Source organism: Petromyzon marinus, chromosome 22, assembly GCF_048934315.1.
Source record: "Petromyzon marinus isolate PM22_M1 ecotype Great Lakes invasive population chromosome 22, UKy_Petmar_22M1.pri1.0, whole genome shotgun sequence".
Lineage (NCBI taxonomy): Eukaryota > Metazoa > Chordata > Hyperoartia > Petromyzontiformes > Petromyzontidae > Petromyzon > Petromyzon marinus.
In genome coordinates, this window is record NC_133688.1 from 19,227,120 (window position 1) to 19,249,163 (window position 22,044).

At 50.5% G+C, this 22,044-nt stretch overlaps 1 protein-coding gene across 2 annotated transcripts in view; it reads right to left on the reverse strand.

Moving 5' to 3' along the window:
- Nucleotides 1-6,094: 6,094 nt before the first annotated feature.
- The window catches only part of LOC116944865 (tyrosine-protein kinase ABL1-like), a 46,887-nt gene continuing 30,937 nt past the window's right edge, over nucleotides 6,095-22,044 (reverse strand). For both annotated transcript variants that reach the window (XM_032958704.2, XM_032958702.2), the window contains exons 3-11: nucleotides 21,336-21,631; nucleotides 19,438-19,710; nucleotides 17,009-17,093; nucleotides 16,408-16,585; nucleotides 15,903-16,087; nucleotides 15,063-15,215; nucleotides 14,482-14,571; nucleotides 13,844-13,999; nucleotides 6,095-13,578 (exon numbers count right to left, since the gene is read on the reverse strand). In XM_032958704.2, coding sequence (XP_032814595.2) covers nucleotides 11,855-13,578; nucleotides 13,844-13,999; nucleotides 14,482-14,571; nucleotides 15,063-15,215; nucleotides 15,903-16,087; nucleotides 16,408-16,585; nucleotides 17,009-17,093; nucleotides 19,438-19,710; nucleotides 21,336-21,631 — 3,140 coding nt within the window. In that variant the 3' untranslated portion in view covers nucleotides 6,095-11,854. The remainder of the gene's footprint in view (nucleotides 13,579-13,843; nucleotides 14,000-14,481; nucleotides 14,572-15,062; nucleotides 15,216-15,902; nucleotides 16,088-16,407; nucleotides 16,586-17,008; nucleotides 17,094-19,437; nucleotides 19,711-21,335; nucleotides 21,632-22,044) is intronic.

Genomic DNA, 22,044 nt, shown 5'->3' on the forward strand with positions numbered 1-22,044 from the left:
AACACTTCAGATTGCATTTTAGTGTTTGACCCTTCAACAGCAGCTCTGCGCCGTTATTATTTTAAACAAAGTTATTTTAATCGCAACTCAACGTAACCTGGCAAGTACGGTAAGTAGCGTAACTTAAACGTTTTTCAGACTTTAGATGGATCTGGATTCACAAACGAGGTGGTCTGGCCACAGCTGTCGCCGAGTTGGACAGTTTTCAGGATATTCCAGTTTCAGCAACAACAAAAAACCCATCACAACAATGTGGCCTTCGAAAATAATACGCATAAATCGGCGACGTTTCGGGCAATAGCCCTTCTTCTTGATCGCAGATTATTTTTTCCCTTCCTAATTAAGTGGGCCACGATGGATAACACAATGGTCGGACTCGTTTTACTCCTCCCAAACCATTGCTCTATATTCTATGCGTAATTAGGAGAGCATCGGTAGGCACCTCAATTGATTGAATGTGGGTGGGGGGGGGGAAGGGCTGGCAGCACCCATGGCGCTGTCTGTATATGAAGGTGAGGCTCTCAGTGCGCTACGGAGCTGTGTTAGGCCCATGGTGTTCCGTGTTGAAGCCCCCCCTCACCCACCCACCCCTCTTCTCGATGCAGGCTTGGCCTCGCAGCAGCGCTCTTCACGACATTTCAGAGAGGGGTCCCGCTTTCGCCGATAAGACATCTCCAATGTGTGAGAACCGCCACGCATTTAGAACCCAGTGGGGGTTTTCACATGTTGTCTTGTCGAGGGGGGGGGGGGGGGGGGGGGAGGGCGGAGAGCCACACTAGAGGCCACCAGGGACCGTCAGTGGCCCGCGGGCCTCGCAAATGAAGAACGCCAGCGCCTGAACGAGGTACGTGCGGGCTCAACCGGTCCAGACTTGGCCTAAGTTTTCGAGTGTGCGCATTTAATGGCGTTTTAAATAAAATGAGAAAAAAAATCGCGTGACGCTGGCAAACATTGAGGATTGATTGCAGGAGAGTTTCAAGAGTAAGTTGTGAAATGTACTCCGCAGTATAATTACACATTTGTAATTGGGTTGGCTGGTAGTCGCTAGCTCTTTACTCTGATTCTTTCGGTAAAGTCACAAACCTTCTGTCTACCATCAAATATTTGTCGATGAAGTCATCCAGATATATAAACACGGAGACAATTTCAACCGATAAGATGGGTATAAGCTGAGCAATCATTGGAAGGACGTTATTAACCAAGCAACGTCGTAACCAGCTGTGGTGCTTCCATTCTTCCATGCCGTTTGGCTGTTTATCTCCGACTCTCTGAGTTGCATTGCCCTGTTGGGTGCGTCTGCATTAACGGGCTGGGGTCTCACTAACATGGCCACCTCTGTTCCCTTAGCCTCGATGTATCGATGGTTCTGGCTGTGTAATGGGCTGTGTGTCTCACTTGCGTGGACGCGCTTGCCTCTCACAGCGCAGTTGGCAGCGCCGCAGCTTGTGTTACACATAGACATGACATTAACTTGTTTGCAAAAGCAAAACATGAAAGTAAGATTTGGTACAGTACACAATTCAAAAACTAGCATCTTGCACTAAAGCCGAATTGCCTAAATTACTAACAGAAGGTGTATATCGGATTAATTGTTTGTGTGGCAGATGCTATATTGGTCAGACGGGACGTAACATCAGCGTAAGACTAAAAGAACACCAAATAAATATTAAATTATCTCAAACACAACTGTCGGCAGTGGCAGAACATGCTTGTCAACAAGGACACTCAATTGATTTAGATAATGTTGAAGTGTTGTGTCAAACTAATTATTACTGGCCAAGACTAATTATAGAATCCATTGAAATTGAGAGAAATACAAATAACTTTAATCGCTCTGACAGCTACAGGCTTAGTGCGGCCTTGAAGCGTATTATTAAATAAAATATATATTACAATTCCTTATAGGGGAAAAAATACTAATTTATAACAATGGAATGATTACCAATCTATTATATAATTACAATACCCTCCCCCTCTCTGCCTCAAAGCACTGCACCTGATTTATTTAAATGATGACGTCACCCTGCTGCTGCTCTATTTAAGACCGGGAGCAAGTGGAGGGCTTCACCATTCTGGCAAATTGCCCGATGATGCTGGATGTAATTACCAGCGAAACGTCGTACTCAAAAAATTGTAAATGATGTTGAATCACTCTTCAACACACAGGTGGACTAAAGTAGTGAACTATTTGTCTTTTGATTTAAAGCTTTCGTGACTGCAGGGATTCATATTCTTGGTTCTTTCAGTAAAGTCACGTAGAAGGGAAACAATAAAAAAATAAAAAGAGCTCCAAAATCTTGAACAAACACAAGATCCAGGTCCGATTCAACACATTACATAAAATCCGTGATCTGGTTCCGTCTGTAAAAGATGTGATCCCAGACATACAGTACCCTGGCGTCTACAAACTAAGTTGCCTCTGTGGTAGTAGTTACATTGGAGAAACCAAACGCCATGTCTCGGCGGACCGCATTCGTGAACACAAAGCAGAGCTGAAACACGGTAGGACCAACACCTCGGCTGTGGCAGATCACTGTTATAATTCAGTAGGTTCACATGACATTGACTTTTCCAAGACAGAGGTTCTTTGCAAGCCATCTGGCTACCATGATTTGTTCATGAGGCTATCCACATATACAAACACAGACAATTTCAACCGAGAAGATGGATTCTGGCTTAGCAATCATTGGAAGGATTTGATAAACCATTTCGGGTCTTAATTGATTGATCACACTTAAGGTGACTTTCAGACCGCATCCATTATTTTTCGTCTCCCCCCTCCTCTTTTCCGAACATAGATGGACTCTTGATTTAAAGCTTTCGTGACTGCAGTAATTCATATTCTTAGTTTTTTCGGTAAAGTCACGTTGAAGAGAAACAACAAAATAACAAAATATATATAAAACAATAAAAAAAAAATTCTCACGACGTTTCGACCATAACTCAAACGGTCATCATCAGGTGTGTCGAAACGTCGTGAGAATTTTTTTTATTGTTTTATATATATTTTGTTATTTTGTTGTTTCTCTTCAACGTGACTTTACCGAAAAAACTAAGAATATAGATGGACTCGTCCATCTGAACAAACTGTTAAATCGCTCTCCGTGGTGCTAACCTTAAAAAACGCCACTTTTTTAATTTTCTTGTTGTGGGTTTCACACCTGATGATGATTGCGTGTGTTGCAGTCGAAACGTCGTGAGAATTTTATTATTTTATATTTTTATGATTTTATTGTTTCCCTTCTACGTGACTTTACCGAAAGAACCAAGAATATTTGTCTTTTGTAAACGTGACACTTTTTTTTTACTGATTGGCCGTGTCGGTTGGTGGAGTGTTACGACACATTTATAAATAACGCGATCTAACCCAAAAACGTTGATTATGAATATTGGTCACGAGAGCCTACGTGTTAAGCTGACATTAACTTGCTAATCCCCCTAATCTCCCTGCCTAATCTCCCCCATCAACATAGCGCTAATCTCCAATGAACACTGCTGTTGTGCGCATATGTGGGGACGATACTCTTATGCGGCGACGGAAGCTCATTTAATGCTAATCTCTCTCATTAATCATCCCCCATTAACACAACTGACGTGTTTGCGTCCAGAGATGGAAATCCTTTCCAGCTCAGGCCCCGCTTGCTTGCCCATCGCCACGTAAATAACCTCTTGTTGTTGTAACAGCTCTCGCTCTGGTCCAGCAGTTCCACTGCTGGATTATTTTTGTCCGCCTGAGGACGACCGCTTGTGTTGCGATCGAAACGTCGTGATACATTATTTTCTGTTAAATTGTATTTTTCTACCTACGTGACTTTACCGAAAGAACCAAAGAGTATGGATTCCTGCAGTCACGAAAGCTTTAAATCGATAGCTCTTGTTAAACTAATTTAAGAAACATCGTTCATCTTGCGTGTAATCCTGTAACTTAAAACAAATAATTGTAGCATACCATTTGCGTAAATGTTACGCGTAAAATATGATTCTGTCGTTTGGGAAGTTTCGTGGTTTTTTTAAAAATAAATTATTGGGTTTTGTTGTGTCGCCTGCCAGGAGGGGGGTGGTAGATGGGGAGGGGGGGTAGATGGGGAGGGGGGGTGGTAGATGGGGAGGGGGGGTGGTAGATGGGGAGGGGGGGTAGATGGGGAGGGGGGGTAGATGGGGAGGGGGGTGGTAGATGGGGAGGGGGGTGGTAGATGGGGAGGGGTAGATGGGGAGGGGGGTGGTAGATGGGGAGGGGGGGTGGTAGATGGGAAGGGGGGGTGGTAGATGGGAAGGGGGGGGTGGTAGATGGGTAGGGGGGTGGTAATGGGTAGGGGGGTGGTAATGGGTAGGGGGGTGTGGTAGATGGGGAGGGGGGTGGTAGATGGGGAGGGGTGAATGGGGGGGGGCTGCACGAGGAGCGGCTCGAGCCTCTGTGAGCCTCTGTGAGCCTCTGTGACTCAACGGAGCTGGGGAGGTTCCCTTCGGCATGCGCGGCTGTCCGTGGGGGCCGCGGTGCGCAGATCTCAAAGGGAGCGGTAGTGCAGCGTTGGCGCTGGAACGGGATGAGATGAGTCCGTGTTGCCTCTGTGTTCGAGCATGGATCGACCTTTGTATCGTTTAATAATCGGTCTGTTCCCGTTTAACGGAGCATTGGATCCCGTTCCAGTGTTCATTGTTATGGACAAAGGCACGCCAAATTACTCGGTGTGGGCCTAAAACATGAACACAATGTATCGTTCATTCTGTCGCGGATTCATCGTATTCTGAAGCGCAGTGCTACAGAACACTTGCGCGGATTTTGCGAGGGGGGGGGGGTGCAACGCCCCCCGTCCTCAAACTGGACACTTATTCAATAATTTTCAGTAGTTTACCATTAACATTAGAACATACCTCAATTAAATGCAAACCCCGATTCCTAAGGGACAAAGCGTACCCCCCCCCCCTCCCCCACACCTATGTCGGAACCCGATGAACAGAGTTCGATTCCCGCTCACGGCCAGTAACAATTATCTGAATCGTTTTCGGGCCTCCCCTAGGTTGGCTCGACCTCAAATGAGTACTGTACCGGGTACGGTTTAAACGTGGCCGGATGTGGTGTCAGCCCCACCGGCCGTGGCGGCCTTCGTAGGTGTGGTGCTCGCTCACACAGCACTTGCCCCAACAGTCGCCCACGTTGAGGCTGCATGGGGGGTGATCTTTGTCTTCCGTGCCGCAGATCTATTTGTGGCAGCCATCCTTGTCCGCGTACACGTACGTGGCAAGAGGACCACGATTTCATGGCTCGTCTGGAAAGTGCCTAGTTCCACAGGGTCCGAGTTGACCTGTGACATCTTACCGTGGGGCCTTGTTCTGAAGTTGTACACTCTGGGCAAATGTGATCGCGTTAAGGTGTGGAGGCGGCATAAACCACGACTTGTTACGATTGGGGAGTTGCAAAATGCAAGCTTGGTAGAATAACTTTCTATGGAACGTGTCACTGTGTAGCATTGCTTGATGGGTTTGTTGTTGGGTATCATCGTAATTATGTTCTGATCGCCCGGCATCTGTTCATTTAATCATTTTTAAAGCCACAGCTTTGCCTTTAAAACCCCGGGAGGAGAAAAAACTCTCACCAGGTTCTATGGCAGGGATGGGGAACGTCCGGCCCGCGGGTCGTATAAGGCCCGCGAAATCATTTGGTCTGTTACAGCCATCACATTAGGGGTGAGTTAATTAAATGTTTGACAAAATATAATAGGCTAATTTTTAAGTTGATAATTTTGTATAGCCCGCGAATGACTTTATAAATATCCAATTGGCCCTGCAGAAAAAAAGGTTCCCCACCCCTGTTCTATGGGAACGTGGGTCAAGTCATTCACTTTCATCACCCTCGGCAATCAATCCTGCAACCGCGGGACCGTTGCTATAAAAAATGCCCCCCCCCCCCTCTGGCCTACGAACTTAATAGGGTAATTTCCCAGGTAAAGCCCATTGAGCCAACAAGCGCTTTTTTGTTGTTTAACGGCGACTTCGCCGGCAGACAACAGCGAAACATTCCACAATGACAGACTTGCTTTTATTGATTAAGCCATCGCCGCCGATAATGAATGACAAAGGAGCGCGCAGAGACCAGTTGGGCTTTCCGCGTAGTTTAATTTATATGTACACTGACAGAAGGAACAGGGGCGGCGACACGCGGCTCGCCCGGAGTACATATCCGGGCGACCTTGTAAGGCTGCTGTGGGGTGCAGTGCGGGAAGGGAGTTGCAGTCCGTACAACATAATACTCTCGAGAAAACTCACTAGGAACTGCACCCTGGAGGTTTAGGGTTGAAATATGGATCGGGGAGGGTAATTGGGAAGGTCAGAATGTCCAAGATGCACACGTCTCGGGAACGTTGGATTTCTTCCGCGGGTACAGATTCAATTAATTTGCTAATTGGGACTTGCATGTCGTGCCGTGGGTGTGCATGTGTAATGTAATGGGGAGCAGTGGTTCAATCACACGGTGACCCGGGTTCAACTCCTGGCCAGGCAGCTTAATGGGGGAATCCGTTGTATGTACAGGAGTGCAGTGTGGTGCACGGTATGGTGGTATTTGGTGATGCAGCAAGTAGGGTCTAATATACTGAATGGCACTGGGGTATGTGTGTGTGTATCTTTACTTTAAATGTACAACGTACCAAATATTTTTTTACGTGTACGAATATGCAATAACCGATAAAAGGCATGAATTGTAAGTGTACAGTATATAACCTTGGCTATATTGGATGTGTACCAGGTAATGACAAATTGGTTAACCCAAAACATTTAGATTTGTCCTGGGAAGTCCTATGTAAATTTATGTCTGTCCTGTGAACTCCTATGGGTGAGCTTCATGTGGCCTTTAAGTGCACCTAGCCTGGCACAAGTGCTTTGCTACTTGGTGGCAGTAATATAGCTGCAGGCAATTGGGGGGGGGGGTCCTCAATCTGTCGCACCTGCAGGAAAAAGGATTATGCATCATTGGAGCTATCCAGTATGAGGAATTGAAAATCAGATTCTTACATGCATAGCTTGGCTAACAATCTCTATCATTGTCTATTGTTAAACCCACAATGGTTACCGCAGGGCGAAATATAAGTGGCATACTGGAGATGGGATATGCAAACTTGTCCAAAAGGAATTAAATCCAAGCCTCCGTAGACGTGGGAGCAAGGGCAGTAACTCTTCCATCACACTAACACTGACGCGTACCAGCAGTTTCACTTACACAACAATCCCTCGACACAATCGAATGATCGCCACGCGCTCTCAGTTATACACTTTAGCAACGATGAATTGTAAACCATACCGAAAGTTTAAGTTAACGCTATCACTCACACTAAAAAACAACATGTATAATACACAACCCGCAAAAACGAATTAATTAGGACAAGGATATCATTAGGCTACAGACAAGGATCAAAGCAAATGTACATGAAGTAGATGGAGCAGATTCAAACGTGTGCTTTCCTCTGAAACATCACAAAGTGGAGAGCTGCAGTCAACACTGAACTTGTGATGTCGTGAAAATCCAAACTCGCTTCCTAAAGGCGCAGACCTGCAAATGCCACCACTGCTGGTGGAAAGGCCTCCACCATAGGGAGTTAAAAAGCCCCCTCTCCCTGGCGTATATTTTGGCCTACTCTTCCACGCTGACCAGATATCTTGGAAGAGGCGAGTACCCACACTTTACCCACTAATTGACTGTCATTTAAACACTTTTTATACTTCTGGGTAGACATGGACAGAGGAATTTAAGATAATTGCACCATAGTTTGAGCTACCGCGCCTGGAGAATCAGACTGGCGCTGCCAACCGCCACACCGCTGCTGCAGCAGCGCGTCTGAAATTGGCTACAAGGCAACAACAATAAAAAACAAATGCAGAACCTTGACTACAAAGATGGCCCTCCAAATTAATCAAAGTCCGGGTACGCCAGAGAACTTGGGTGGTGTTCAGTGGTGACACTGCAGGGCAACGCAGTTATAGGCTGTCTGCAGAGGGCAGCACGGCAACTTAAGTTGCACTGTAGCATGCTGTCATGTTAATGCTCCCCAACCCTTCCACTCTGCATTTAGCAGCGTGGTGAAGTATGGTCAAATAGGCGTAATGTGACTTTGTAAGACGACCAATTCTCTTGATGGGTACAGCGTCGTGTTTATTTATATAAAGGAAAATGTTTTGGCCCTGCAATGGGGCTACGGAACTAGTAGTATGCTGTGCTATTTAACTTTGGCTTCACAACAATGCACACGCGCTGTGCTTGTATTTGCTTTCAACTCGAGCTGTGGGTCCGTGCGTGTGTATTTATATAATCCAACATTTTGTGCAGTCGATTACTCGGAGTCCTTTACAAGTAGCGCAAGCCACAGGAAAACTCCACGCGAATCCACGCCCAAACATGAGGCCGATGCCGAGAACACCACAAGGCCCTGCCCATCACCTCCCATCCAGTAGCGCACGTCGTGACCGTGGGGATGAGACTTTCCCCCACCCCTGCCCAAATATATGCATGTTTTTTTTCTCCCGATATTTAGCAGATCAGAGCCTCTGTAACTGATAATGGCTCAATGATTGGCTAGTCCAGCTCTACTGTCAACAAAGGGTGCATAAAAATGTACCACACTAGGTTCACGCAGGCGCAGGGTTCATTGCTTGGGTTCCGAGTAATTTTTAAACGGCGATAAGTTGCACAAACAGCGCCGTATTGGATGTTTGTACGATGAAAAGTTGTATTGGCTGTATAAACCCCAGACTAAAGGATATGTTGGTCTTTAAGTATGCACTTTAGGCTGATTGACTAACACTTCAATAAATCTTCCATAAGACACTATTTGCCGCCAATGACGTTCAACATGAACATTTCCAAAGCGCCCAATTACTTTCTGAAAGATATATCTGAGTTTAATATGATCCCGTTGCGTTAATTACCCACGCGATCTTAAGTCTAAACCAAGGCTAAAATAATTAATACCATTAACCTTAAGCTAATGTTAATCAGGGTTACTCGTAACATTATCCCAGACTTGTGGTATTTGCCATCTGAATGTCCATTGCGAAACCTCTTCCACAGCTGCGCTGAGTGTACACCTGCCCAAGGCACCGTCGTTCTTCAGACACAGGAAGCGGTTCTGAGCCAAATTGCCACTGGGCAACGCCAAAAAACGACGACAACAGAATTACCCCACATTGGGGCTTAGTAGACCAAAGCTCACCAAATCCTCAACCGGTGTTGCATCAATCCAGCCGTTCGGCGCTCTGGAGAGTAATCTGCTGTTGCGTTCAGAATGTCGCAGTTCGGATCCAAAGTCGGGGGTCGATTCAACCCATCATGCTTCCTTGGGGTTAAAATAAGTAATGCTTTGTGGGAGGTCAGAATTGGTAATCCCATGGGGATGCTGGCAGCTGCCATTGGAATGCAGAAATGTCACCAGTGGCTCGGGCGCCACCAATGGAAACGGCTCTTTGTTAATTTAAAATTAACTTTTAATTTAGTTTTCAGCCATTAGGGCACAAGGCTTGCAGAGATGCAACAGAGAGGGCTGGCACCACCTCGGGCCCCACAACAGGTTACGAACGCATTTCGGCTCAACATAGATTAAGGGATTATAAGTACTTAATTATTACGTTGTCATTTTCAAAAAGGCAAGGCAGCTCAAGGACGACGAAACGACGACGACGACAACAAAAATACCACGAGAAAGTCACATACTGCGGGAGAGAACTGGCGCGGAGACAAAACGGCGAGCGCAGTTAACGGGTCCCTGAGTTCGGGGTTGAGACGGCGGCGCCGCCCCCGTGCATGGCTATCGGCGTCCCCCAGCAAAAACATCGCGCCAACGCAAAAAAAATCGCTACTCCGTAGGCTGACTTAAGCGGGCGAGACTACCCCCCCCCACAACCACCCCTACCGACCTCCGTTGTGCACGGCGCAGCCCAAATTGCTTGTCGCTCTCCGATGTGTTTCTCGCTTCGGTGTTCAGAATGAAAGAAGCTCCTGACCAGGTGGAGCGAAACTTCTGCAGTTCCTGAAAGTGCTCGGCGCACGGTGCAAGACGACTGACATGGTGCCGGCTAACACGTCGCGGGAGGTACAAAACCGGACTAAACACTTGCGCTGTAATTGCTCTTATTGTCGAGGCAGGTATCTAGCATGGCGAAATATTGTCAAATCAGCCCCATGGGGGACTGGGGCGGTCCTCGGTAACAGCAACGTTTTAGGCGCACCACCATAGAAACCAGTGGTGTCACTGCAGTGTCGGCACGTAAAACATTTCTTTACGGGCATCGTACTGCAAAAACCTCGACTGGCTAGGGTAGAGCACCAAGAAAGTCACCTAAACAGGTTTCCTCTCCTTAATGAAGTATACATTTGAGGGATAGCCCAGGACACAGCCTCTGTTGTTTGGGTTTCGCCATGATCCAGCCAAGCATTGGGACAGATCTGTTCCCTAGTTGGCATGTGCAGGTGTGACTTGTATACCGGCCTACCCACCATAAGGTATTCAGTGTCCATGTGCTTATATAATCACAACTACAGTATCTGCTTTGTGCTACAGCCCATTATCCATACCCTAGGGGTGGCGGTGTCTGACGGATGAGTACCACCTGGGAAGTTTCTGCGTGAAGGATGGACGAGGCCTTGCCACAGGGAATGAGGGATTTCCACCCCTTGATGGTTATATAACCATGAAGGGCAAATGAGCACGGTCCAAAAGCTTGCTAAAGCTTGGCACTGCGTTAATGTTTTGTATTGTGTCAAAATGCGCAGGGCCCACTCGGTGTAGAGGGAGGCCCCTATTAATTCGTATGCGGGTCTTGAAGTCTGGCCCTCCATGGGTATGTGCAGCAAAGCATTCTACGCCTGGTGTACAGTCGGGAAAGCGCCGGCAGGCTAATCGCATCTTGCAGGAGTGAACCAAGGAAGATGGCACACCATGGATGTGCCTTAGGGAAGCCCGCACAACAAGCACTGTTCAGTACCTATTATTATATTTGTTTCTGTTTCCTTTGTCGAAAGGCAACTTTGTACCCGGCAGGTTTTTCCACGGCCGAGGTCCCAAATCGCTGCGTTCTCTTTACAATGTACCGGGCGCGCGCTTACAAAATGTAACATCTTCCAAATCATTTTGTTTTTGGCAGAGCACACCCCACGCATCACAGTACACCACGCACACCACAGAGCTGGGACGAACCCAGGCATTAAAACACGCATGCTCGTCTCGCTCGCAAACGCACACGCCCGCAGTGTTCCATACGCTTGCCGTTATTTCTGGGAATGCCGCAGGGTCGCATTCACGTGTAGGACCACAGAAGAGGCTGACGTGTACCACGTACCATCGCGCTGCCCTTTGCCCGTCTTCTCGAGTCAATGCTAGGCACAGCTGCCCATCCCCGGCACGTTGGTAACCGCGCTCACTGGCCTGCTGCTCGCATTGCAGTGCGTTCCACGGGAAGCATTCGCGTGAACAGTTTGAAAGGGAAAAACAAACTAATTTGGTACAGCAACGACAATTGCAAATAGCAGGGCGCAATTTTTGCTCGCACCGCGTCCATCAAGTACCAACAAATCGCCGCGTGGAGGCTCTCGCACTTGTACCAAATTTTCTGCTGCTGCTGTGGTCACGATGGCTTTCACAACCATGGGTTTGCGCCACCCACAGCAGCGGTGCCGTGGCTAGCGCAGATGGTCACCTGCAGTGATGGCTCTTGGGGGGAAGGCAGATGGCCCAACGGGCAAGTTCTTTGGGGCCACTTGGAGGTTACAGAGAAAGCTTGCTCACTCGCAAAGCCATTGGCTCAATCGTACAGCTGCAATTGTGCAGGGACCCGAAACACATTTGTATAAAAGTACAATGCACACAACCAGCTACCTGTTCACAATGTCCCGAATTTCCTTGGTGCAAGCTAACAAGCTTGTGAGAGCCTGTGAGCCCGTACCACCCACACCACCACCACCCTGCAGCTCACGCAGGCCGCTCTCCAGCTTGCCCAATGCGGTCAAAAGCGCAAACTTTCTTGCAGGCTGCGCCAAGTCCGCGTACAGCCGGCACCGTTCCGACAGCTTCTGCCCAGCCTCTAATATCGCCTGCGCTTGGGTCGCGCCGGTGGACAGCGACCTCTGCAGGCCGTCCAGGCACTCGACGACTCCCTCCTTGCTGCTGGCGGGCGGCACCAGGGTGGCGTCGCCAGCGTCCGGGCTGGGTGATCGCTTCTCGGGCGGCCTTGCGGTCCTGCGCAGGGTTACGAGCGACGCCTGCTGCTCTCCAGCCGCCGACGTCCCGGGCGGTTTTAACGGGAGCGTTGGCTTGGTGCCCGGCGGCATCAGCGGCTTTTTCACACCGCCGTCGCCCGAGGCATCGCCTGCAGTGTCCGCGCGCTGGGGCGACCTGGGTTTGACAGGGGCGGCGCCCGCGCTCTCGCCTGCGGTTTGGCCTTCGGCGCCGGGACTGGCTGGCGGCTTGCCGACAGGTTTGGTGGCCGGCGAGGGCGGCGGGGGCGGCGGGTGGGACGGCTTGGCTTTGTGCTGGGGCCCCAATGGCTGCGCTTTATCCCGGTCTGTGTGCGGTGGAGACTTTTCTGCGGGCGGCCTGGCCTTCCTCTGCAGGGGCTCTGAGGTGGGCAGGAGGCGGACGGCACCAGGAAACGTATTGTTGGTGGGGCCCCCTCCGGCCTTCGCGACGCCACCCGGCTGGGGTTTCCCCGCGGCCTCGTCGCCCACGCGCGGTTGCTTAAACTGCGTGCCCGGCTGCTTGCGCGTCACTTTGGGCGTCGTCCCGGGAGCGCTGGCCTCCCCGTCCCTGAACAGGCCGTTCTCCCCGTTGTCTTGGCTTCTCTGCTTCTGCAGAGGACATCGGCTGAAGAGCGCCAGCCTCTCCGCCAGGTCCCTGCACTTCTTGACCGGCTGGACCGCGCTCTCCACGCTGTCGGAGGCCCTGGCGCCGCCCACGCCCGGCGCTCGCTCCCGCTGGCCGTCCAGCGGCAGCGTGTGACACTTGCGCTCCATGTCGCCCGACCCGCCCTCGTTGGAGAACGACATGGATGAAGACCTGGAAAAACGGTCGAGTGATAAAGTCGCAACCGCCTGCTGCTGCTGCTGCTGTTGCTGCTGCTGTTGTTGCTTCTCCAAACGCTGCTGCAGTTGCTGCTGAACCACATTGTGCCGCGCCTTGCCATGCGGCGAGGCCTTGGGCAGCGGCCGCAGAGTGCAGAACGGAGAGACCGGCGCGAGCCGGTTCTCCTTCTCCCTGGCGTCACCGCGCGTGAACGTGGCGCGCGCGTCCAGGAATTCCTCGGACGAGCAGAGCGGCCCAAAGCTGCCATTCTCCTCGGCCCTCTCCGGCTGGCCGTCCGCGTCACGGAAGGAGCTGCTGCGCCTGGGAGGAGCCGGCGCCGTCTTCTTCTTCTTGGCCTTGAAGGACGGCAGGAAGAAAGAGGAGGCGGCGGTTGACGACGGCGGGAAGCCCCCGCCATGGACGTCGGAGTCGTCCAGGGTCGCCCCGCCTATTGTTGCCGCGCTGCCGCCACCACTTGCACTGCTCAGGACGTCGCGCATCTTCCGCGGCAGCTGTGGCGAACTGAAGCAGGCAGGGTCTGCTCGGGCAGGGCGGGACGACGCGGCACAGACAACGCATTACGTAGCTGTGACGTGGGCGCGCGCGTTGTCTGTCGGGGGCACTGTGGAGGTGACTCTAGGTGGATCGCACAATTGCTGCGAAACTGCCTTCCCACGCACGTTGACATCTCATTTTTAGAAGAGTTAACGCGTCTTGTGACTAGTTCAAGGTTCTATGTAAGAGCTTGGGGTGGGGTGGTGTGGGGGGGGGGGCAGTTGGTGTTGCTCTCGTGGTGGTGGTACCTCGTTTGGGGATGGTCTCTGAGGACGCCAGAGAGGCGCCAAGCGTCACGCCGGCGTCTCCACGTTCGGGCGGCCTCCTGATGGACCCCTTCTTGGCAGGCAGTTTGGGTGCCTGCATGCACGACGATCCGTTCCTCCCCAGCTCCTTCTCCACCTCTGCGCGCCACGGCGGTTCACAAGGGTGAGGTTAATCGCACAACGCCCGCGCAAAACCTACTTGTTCTCAAGCGTGCAAAAGTCCCGATAATTCTTCGTGCTTTGATTTTTGGCTGGACGGATTAGGAAGGTTAATGCCACGCCAGGAGGACTCTGTACCTCCATGTACATTCACAGCCCTCTGGGCAATCCACTGCTAGATGTGGGAATTTCTGCGCATGTGCCAATTTGAGGCTCATTTGACCACACTTCACCACACTGGAAAGTGTGGCTTTGAAGGTATGGTGCGTGCACAGACGTATGGCCCAACTGATGTTACTGCACTGCCTTCTACCAAAGGCTTAGCTCCACATCTTATTACCTATTACGCAAGGTGGCCACCCATCCAGCCTCAATGCTGCTTTAGCTTCAGAGATGTGACAATTCCGGATGTGAATTGTGGTCATCGGCAAGTATACGAAAGAAGAAAAAAACCACTGTACCTTCTGAGATGCTGGAATCATGGAACATGGTCTCGAACGTCTGGTGAATCTCAGCAAAGGATGGCCGGTCTGCTGCGTTCCACTGCCAGCCTACCACACGCACAATAAGGCTCACCCACCTTCTACAACCAACTCCAGCCCAGCAAGTGAAACAATAAAGATCCAGCACTTGAGTGAAGTTTGTCACGGGACCTACTTCTAACCTAACCTTGTCACTAACAGCAACAGAGATATTAAGATGTCGTCACCTCCGATCAAACTGCACACGAGTGAACCATTAGCGTTATCTGACAGTCGTGCAAAAAAAACAATCATTTTGAGTAAATACATTTCACTGTAGTTGTTAAACCATCGTGGATCAATGTCATGAGTTATCGTTTGGACAGAGCGTTCATCAGTGTCCTGGTCTTCTATTGGGCAAGCCCCTGCTCAACAACTTTTCGCGTTTTTGTTCAAACTGAATCGTTATTGCGAAAGTTCTGGCAAACCTTACCCCCCCCATACACCACCACATTCCCTCCTGTACAGTTTGTAAGCACGGTGTGGGGGGGGGGATGGGGGGGGTGTGTGTGTGTGCTCACAGGCTTGCATGAGCTGGTAGACGCGGGGTGGACATCCCTCGGGTTGCTCCATGCGGTATCCGCGTTCCAGCCGCTCGTAGACCTGGGAGAGGTCGACGCCGGGGTAGGGGGACATGCCGTAGGTGGCGATCTCCCACAGGAGCACTCCGAAGGCTGAACAAGAAACGGGTGCACAGACGGAGAGAGGGAGCGAGAGAGATAAAGATATATAGATCAATTGCCGAGTGCCTTTTAAACTGTTGAGGGACGTCCGCGAGTGGCTGTAAACGCTGGCACTGCGCACGTATTAGGGTGTGGTGGCACAAGCGTCGTGCCCGTAAGGTATATATTTTTTTTCTCCCCCCAGGGGGTGATGTTTGCGCTCCGCACCAAAAACGTATTCAGGCCGAGTCAACCTACTGGAGGTTCCAAGATCCGATCAGATATTTGCTGGTGATGTAAGCTGTAGGTCGATTCTCACTCGTGGAACAAACGCAGGGAGGCACGCACGCCGAGATGTAATAACCGGAGGAGATCTTCTTTGATTCTATTATTTTATTCTCATTCTACGTGACTTTACCGAAAGAACCAAAGAAGATGAATCCTTGCAGTCACGAAAGCTTTAAATCGAAATTTAACCGGAGGAGATTCGCACGCCGCTCACAGCAACATTTGCTGATGGAGCGCAATCGATGTTCCGACAGCTTTAGCCGCATTAAAACTTAAGAAAATGGACTACAACAAATGCCGGAGGCCTTAACAACCGCTAAATATAAATTATTTCCCAAACCTCCGATGAGCACGGTTGGCTTGGGAGGGTGCAAAAGAAGCTCAACACATATACATGCTATGACAACCCACCCCACACGTCGGACTTGATGGAGAACTTGTTGTAGGCCAGGCTCTCGGGTGCTGTCCACTTGATGGGGAACTTGGCGCCGGCGCGTGCCGTGTACGTGTCGCCCGTCATGAGCCGGCTCAGCCCGAAGTCGGCCACCTTCACCATGTGGCTCTCGGCCACCAGGCAGTTCCTCGCCGCCAGATCCCTGCGACGGAGACGGGGACAGGCCGGGTTTCAGCTGTGTGGTGGTGGTGATGACGATGATGCTGGTGATGACGATGATGGTGGTAGTAGGGGAGGGCCTGGAGGTGGCCACGTTTCTCTAGGCGGTCAGATGCGGATCTGGCAGCAGCTGTGATCCTAATGTTTAAAAGTGGGCACTTTCAAACATTAGGTGGGGGTGGGGGGGTTGTACAGCTGTGCTATAGCGAGAACTATCAGGATACTTCGTCTCACAACACGCACCAGATTACATTTTGTAAATGTGCCCTCCCCTTCCATCGGCCAATCACGGCCCTCGCCTACCTGTGAATGAAGTTCTTCTTCTCCAGGTATTCCATGGCAGAGGAGATCTGCGTGGCCATGTGGAGCAGCACCACGGCTGTCACCTCGTCGCGGTTGCACTCGCGCAGGTAGTCGAGCAGGTTCCCGTGCGTCATGAACTCCGTGACGATGTAGAAGGGCGGCTCCCGCGTGCACACGCCTGCGTGCACACGTGTCACAGGAGCAGGCATGCGCTCGTCAGCGGGGAGAAACGCAAGCGCCCAGGGACGCAACGACTCCACTCGTCCCGCCACTTTGCATGTTTACCGATCATTTCCCACGTGCAGCGTGCAAGTACATCATTTGCATGTGGTCAGGTGAGATTGGCGTTCATGCAAACCACGTGGTGTGTCACAATGCCAACCGTGCTGATCGGAGGTGCAGGGGAGGGAGAACAAACTAAACGCACAAAGCGGTTATCGCGTTTAAAGCACTCAAGAGTGTCTCGCCGCAAAGACTCTCATTGTTAACATTTGAAGGTGACATTCTGGTAAAGGCGAGCGTGACGATGGTGGTGGTGAAGGTCGTCCCGTCAGTCACATTTTTAAACACGATCCCGAGCGGGAATCGTCACATTGCTCACCGAGCAGCTGCACCAAGTTGGGGTGTTTGATCTCCTTCATCATGGCAGCTTCTTTGAGGAACTCCTCCACCTCCATCGTGTCCTCCTGGGAAAGAATAACACGGAGTGTTCGAGGTGGATGCATGGTACTGACCTCGCGCGTTACCATCGATACCCAGGAAACTCTGAAGTGAGCAAACTCATTCTCTGGAAGGTCCCCGCTAAGTTTTAGCAGTAGGAAGGGGGGGGGGGTGCTATGATTACATATATGTAGATTCCAGTTGAATAATATGCAGGTGATTTTTCAGCATTTGGATGTGTTTGGCCAATACCAGTTACATTCTAAGTAGACATATTTTTTTAGCTTTACTACCGTGATTATTGCAGCTCATTTTGAAAGGAAGTAAACCACAGAGTCTCTGCTGCTCCCAACAGCAACACCACTCTACAGGCGCCCTCACACAGGCCCACCTTCACGAGCGTTATGGTGCGCCGCGAATGGGCGCGCAGAGAATGGTTTAAAAGCTTTCAAGCCTAGTTGCGATGCATTTAAGTGTACATGTACAGCCCCATTGTCAATCCAGGGCTAGATGAAGGCCCCCCCCCCCACCACGCCCTAGGTGGGGGTCATGGAGGTTCTTTGACCAAACTTCACCATGCTGGTCAGTGGGAGGGGGGGGGGGGGTTGGTGACACGATTGGGGGCACAGATGTAAATGACAGTGTTGGTACAACCAATGGGTTTGGCTCCAAACGTGTCCTCTGCTGGCCATCAAGTAGTACCACAGTGGCCAATAGTAAACTGATATGCACGGTGGTTACCAATCCCAAAATTATCCTGGCTCAATCCTGCTTAACTTCCGAGGTCTAACAAGTTCGGGCGCATTCATGTAATTTGGTCACACTCCTGTCAGACTAAGGAAACAAAATCGCACGGTTGCGCTGTTGACACCACCATCACTATTCAGATGTCCACACCAATGCGACACCGTCTACGAGCGAGGATAACAGCAGCAGTACCCTCGCGAATCGCTGTGACCAATGTGTCAGCGGATATGACTTATCTGCCATACACGGGGCCTTCCGCAAGCCGACACGGATAAGAATGACTCAGTCGGGGGCATGTCAACGGCAGCAGCGCAGAGATGAAGACAGTTGGGGGCGTGGTGCTGAAACCGTCGCTAAGTCTCCTTCACGTTATGAGCTGCTAATAGGTGCTCGCGAAAACATCACTTGCCCCGACAGTCTCACTGTACCGAAAGAATGAATGGAATGAATAATACACATGCTCTGTTTAGAAAGCTGAGCCAAGTTCAGACAATCTCTCTTTTGAAAAGGAGGTGTTGGTATGAAAACGGTACATTTGCCAAACCACAGTTAGTCACCAAAAACCATATGAAAGGGTGAAGACTGCAGGAGCAAATTCCTAGGCAAGTCAACATAGGTAGTCACAAATCTGTGTCTGTTTGACACTTCCTAAAAAATGCCACAATTTCGGCAAATGAGATGTAATATAAAAGCCTGCCACTATTAATTAATGTGAACGATGTAGACATTTCAAAGAAAACAAATTTGGCCTTTAACCCAATAATTTGGCTTATATGGACGGACATACTTGGCGCCTCGCTTTCAATTCCCGACCACGGCTGTCAGTGGCGAGCCATATCTGAACAGCACTCCCCCTTCACCAACCTGAAATGACCAACGCGTAGTGAAATATGGTCAAATCCCACCCCCTTGACCAAAGTGGAGATGTGGTGAGACCTTCACCAAGCAGCTGACCGACAAAGGGAACTGTAGATTATTATTATGACTGCTTATTGTACTGAGCAGAGCTTAGGGGCAGTGACTGGTCTAGCGGGAGGGTGCTTAACACTTGTTGTAGCGGTTCACAGTTTGAATCCGGCAGCTGCCCAGGTTTGTCACTGCGGGTGTAGGAGCCGTAAGGTCCCCCAAGACTTAATTTGCAAGAAGTAGGCCATAGTGTGCATTCATCATGGTCCACATTTACAAAAATTACCCACAAGTTACTCAATTGGGCTTACAGGGAGCAATCGTCATACCCTACTGGGACATTTGGCAGGACCCTTTTAAAAATATACTTTATGAGACTCAATGAGGCTTTCCTAGGTAAACAAACGTAACAATTCATAGTAAAGTTTTATTGGGTTAGATGGTGTGAAATAGAAGTGTCACAAACCCACCTCCACCCAACATAGCCTATTAGTAAGGTTTGTTATGTGAACAAAATGCACCAATTAGATACTACTTCCGTAACAATGGCATGTTCGGACAGCAAACCCACAAGTAAAATAAAATGAACAGCCAACAAAATTTAAAACACATGTAATTATTAAACTCCCCGTCTACCAGCGACCCAGAAGAAGCTATTTCTGTGAGAATTGAATCTTCCCCCCCCCCTTCCCCCCCCCAATGCTCTGCCTCCCTCACCTTGAGAGTCTTGACGGCCACGGTGCGGCTGTACTTCTTCCAGAGGCCCTCGTACACCTCCCCGTACTGCCCTCCGCCGAGTTTGTGTTTCATGGTGATGTCGGTGCGCTCGATCTCCCAGCGGTCGTACGTGGGCGACACGCCGTACACCGTCGGCTTGGTGCGCTTGGGTGCCGGGTAGTGCAGCGGCACGATGAGGCCGTCGGCCACGCTCGAGTGGTGGTGCACCAGCTCGGCCAGCGTGCTGAAGCGGCTCTCCGAGCTCACGAAGTACTGTGGAGGTGGAGAGGTGCAAGGGGGAGGGGGGAGGGGCAAAAGCAAAGGTGCGCGGGTGAGCCAGACGCACACGCGAAAAGACAAACAAGGCCACAGACGCATGTGTGCACATCCACGTATAATAAATGCGATAATACATACACGCTTGCAAAAGGATCTTGACACTCAGCTCTATGAAATTCTCTTATGGCCCCACATGAAGCCACTATTTTACTATTGATAAAAATAAAAATTGCACTGCAAAAGTTTCCAAACATTTCCATTGATATAGTTCTTTATCCAGTGCAGGATATTACCTTGCATTGCAAAGTTTGGCCAAATTAATTTTTCAGCAGCGTTGTGCTTTGCTTTGAAGAACACCAAGATAAGCGGGGTGGGGAACCCACAAGGGAGGATGAGGCTCAGAGGTCCACACAGATGGGTTTATGAACCCACTTGCTGTCACAGCCTAGCGGGTTTCCGAGTTTCACAAGTCGGCGTGTAAATCCACCAACCCTACCCACCACAGCACTGAATTACAGGATGAGGCTCAGAGGTCCACACAGATGGGTTTATGAACCCACTTGCTGTCACAGCCTAGCGGGTTTCCGAGTTTCACAAGTCGGCGTGTAAATCCACCAACCCTACCCACCACAGCACTGAATTACAGGCGTGCGCCACCACGCCCGGCAGAACGTCAAAAGACAAATAATCCAGCTGCGAAATGAGCAATTTAACGTTACTACCAGCAAGGCATGCCTTCCCTTGCTCGGAGCCTATGATCAGCTAGTTCACACATTCGCGCACCAGCCCACGGCTGCAGGCCTGCACCGCGTGTCTTGAGACAAGCCACGACGAGCCTCCAAACCCGCGGAATTCATCGCTCACCCCGCGCCCAACAAATTGAAAGCCCCGCCTCTGCAGCTGCTCTGTGCAGCAAATGACATAGCAGGCTATCTCCTAGCAGCAGCAGGCTATCTCCTAGCAGCAGCAGGCTATCTCCTAGCAGCAGCAGGCTATCTCCTAGCAGCAGCAGGCTATCTCCTAGCACCAGCAGCCACATTCATCTTGACGTTTCCATGGCTTTGCACTGCTATACATCTTAACATTATAAAGTCCAATAAAAATTATAGCTACCACATTTGCAGTGAAATTCCACCCCCCCCACCCCTCTCTTGAGTGTGGATTGAAAAGTAACGCCGACTCTGGGAGTTTGACTCAAGGCTAAGAACGATGAATGCCTCTCGCGCCACTCTGCAGACTCTGAACTTGTTTGACCGTAAACGTGCGTTCACAAATTTGCGTTCCCACAGCCAGTGTCGGGTGGTGGGGGGGTTCGTGTCGGGTAACACTACTACGGAGGTGCGGTATACGTTTGGTAGATGTGTGTTAGTGCAGCACTCCCCGAAGATAAGTACAATACACACGAGTTGATTAATGGAGAGCAAAAGGTGGGACTGTGACCATAAGGTGGGTCCCTTGCAGCATGCCTTACAAGTCGCACACGCGACATCACCACACTGCGTGTATAACTGTCGCGGTGCTATTGTGGTAGGTGTCCCACCTTGCCATAGCTGGCCGTGTTGATGCGGTGATGGTAGTGGTCGTGGCTGTGGTGGTGGTGGTGGTAGCGGCGGCCTCACCTTGCCGTCGCTCGCCGTGTTGATGCGGTAGTGGTAGACGCGCCCCTCGCAGCGCAGCGAGATGGACAGCTGCCCGGGGCTGCTCTCCGACTCGCGCAGCAGGAAGGAGCCGTTGATGCCGCTGCTGAGCAGGTACTCGGCGGCGTTGCGCGAGATGGGGCCGTGGTACCACGAGTGCTTCTCCAGGCTGTTGACGGGCGTGATGTAGTTGCTGGGCACCCAGCCCTGGCCGTTGCGGGAGTGCACCTCGCACCACTCGCCGTTCTGGTTGTAGCCGAGCACGCGCAGCTTCTCGCCTGCAGGGGGAGGGGTCAGGAGTCGGGAGAAGATGGGAATGAGGACGGGTGTTTTTGACACTTTACTGTTGTGTTTTTTTTTTCCCCCCCATTATCGCTGTCTGTCCGCCAGTAACGAAAGGGACATAACTCTCGTAAAAGATTGTCCGATGTAAACAAAACCTTTGTGCAAAGTCGTGTCGCTATTTGGGACTTGGGAGAATGAAAACTGGCCACCTTCATAAAAGAAAGCGTTGTCCATATTTTGGACATGTAAGCCAGACCAATAAGGAATATTTGCAAATATGTCAATGCATTCTGCCTAATCAGTAACCTTTCCATTTTCGTAATGCTAATTAAATAGTTCCAAAGGAAAACCCACGCTGGTAAGTGTTACATAAGCCAGGCTTAATGCATGTGAAATCACCACAAGC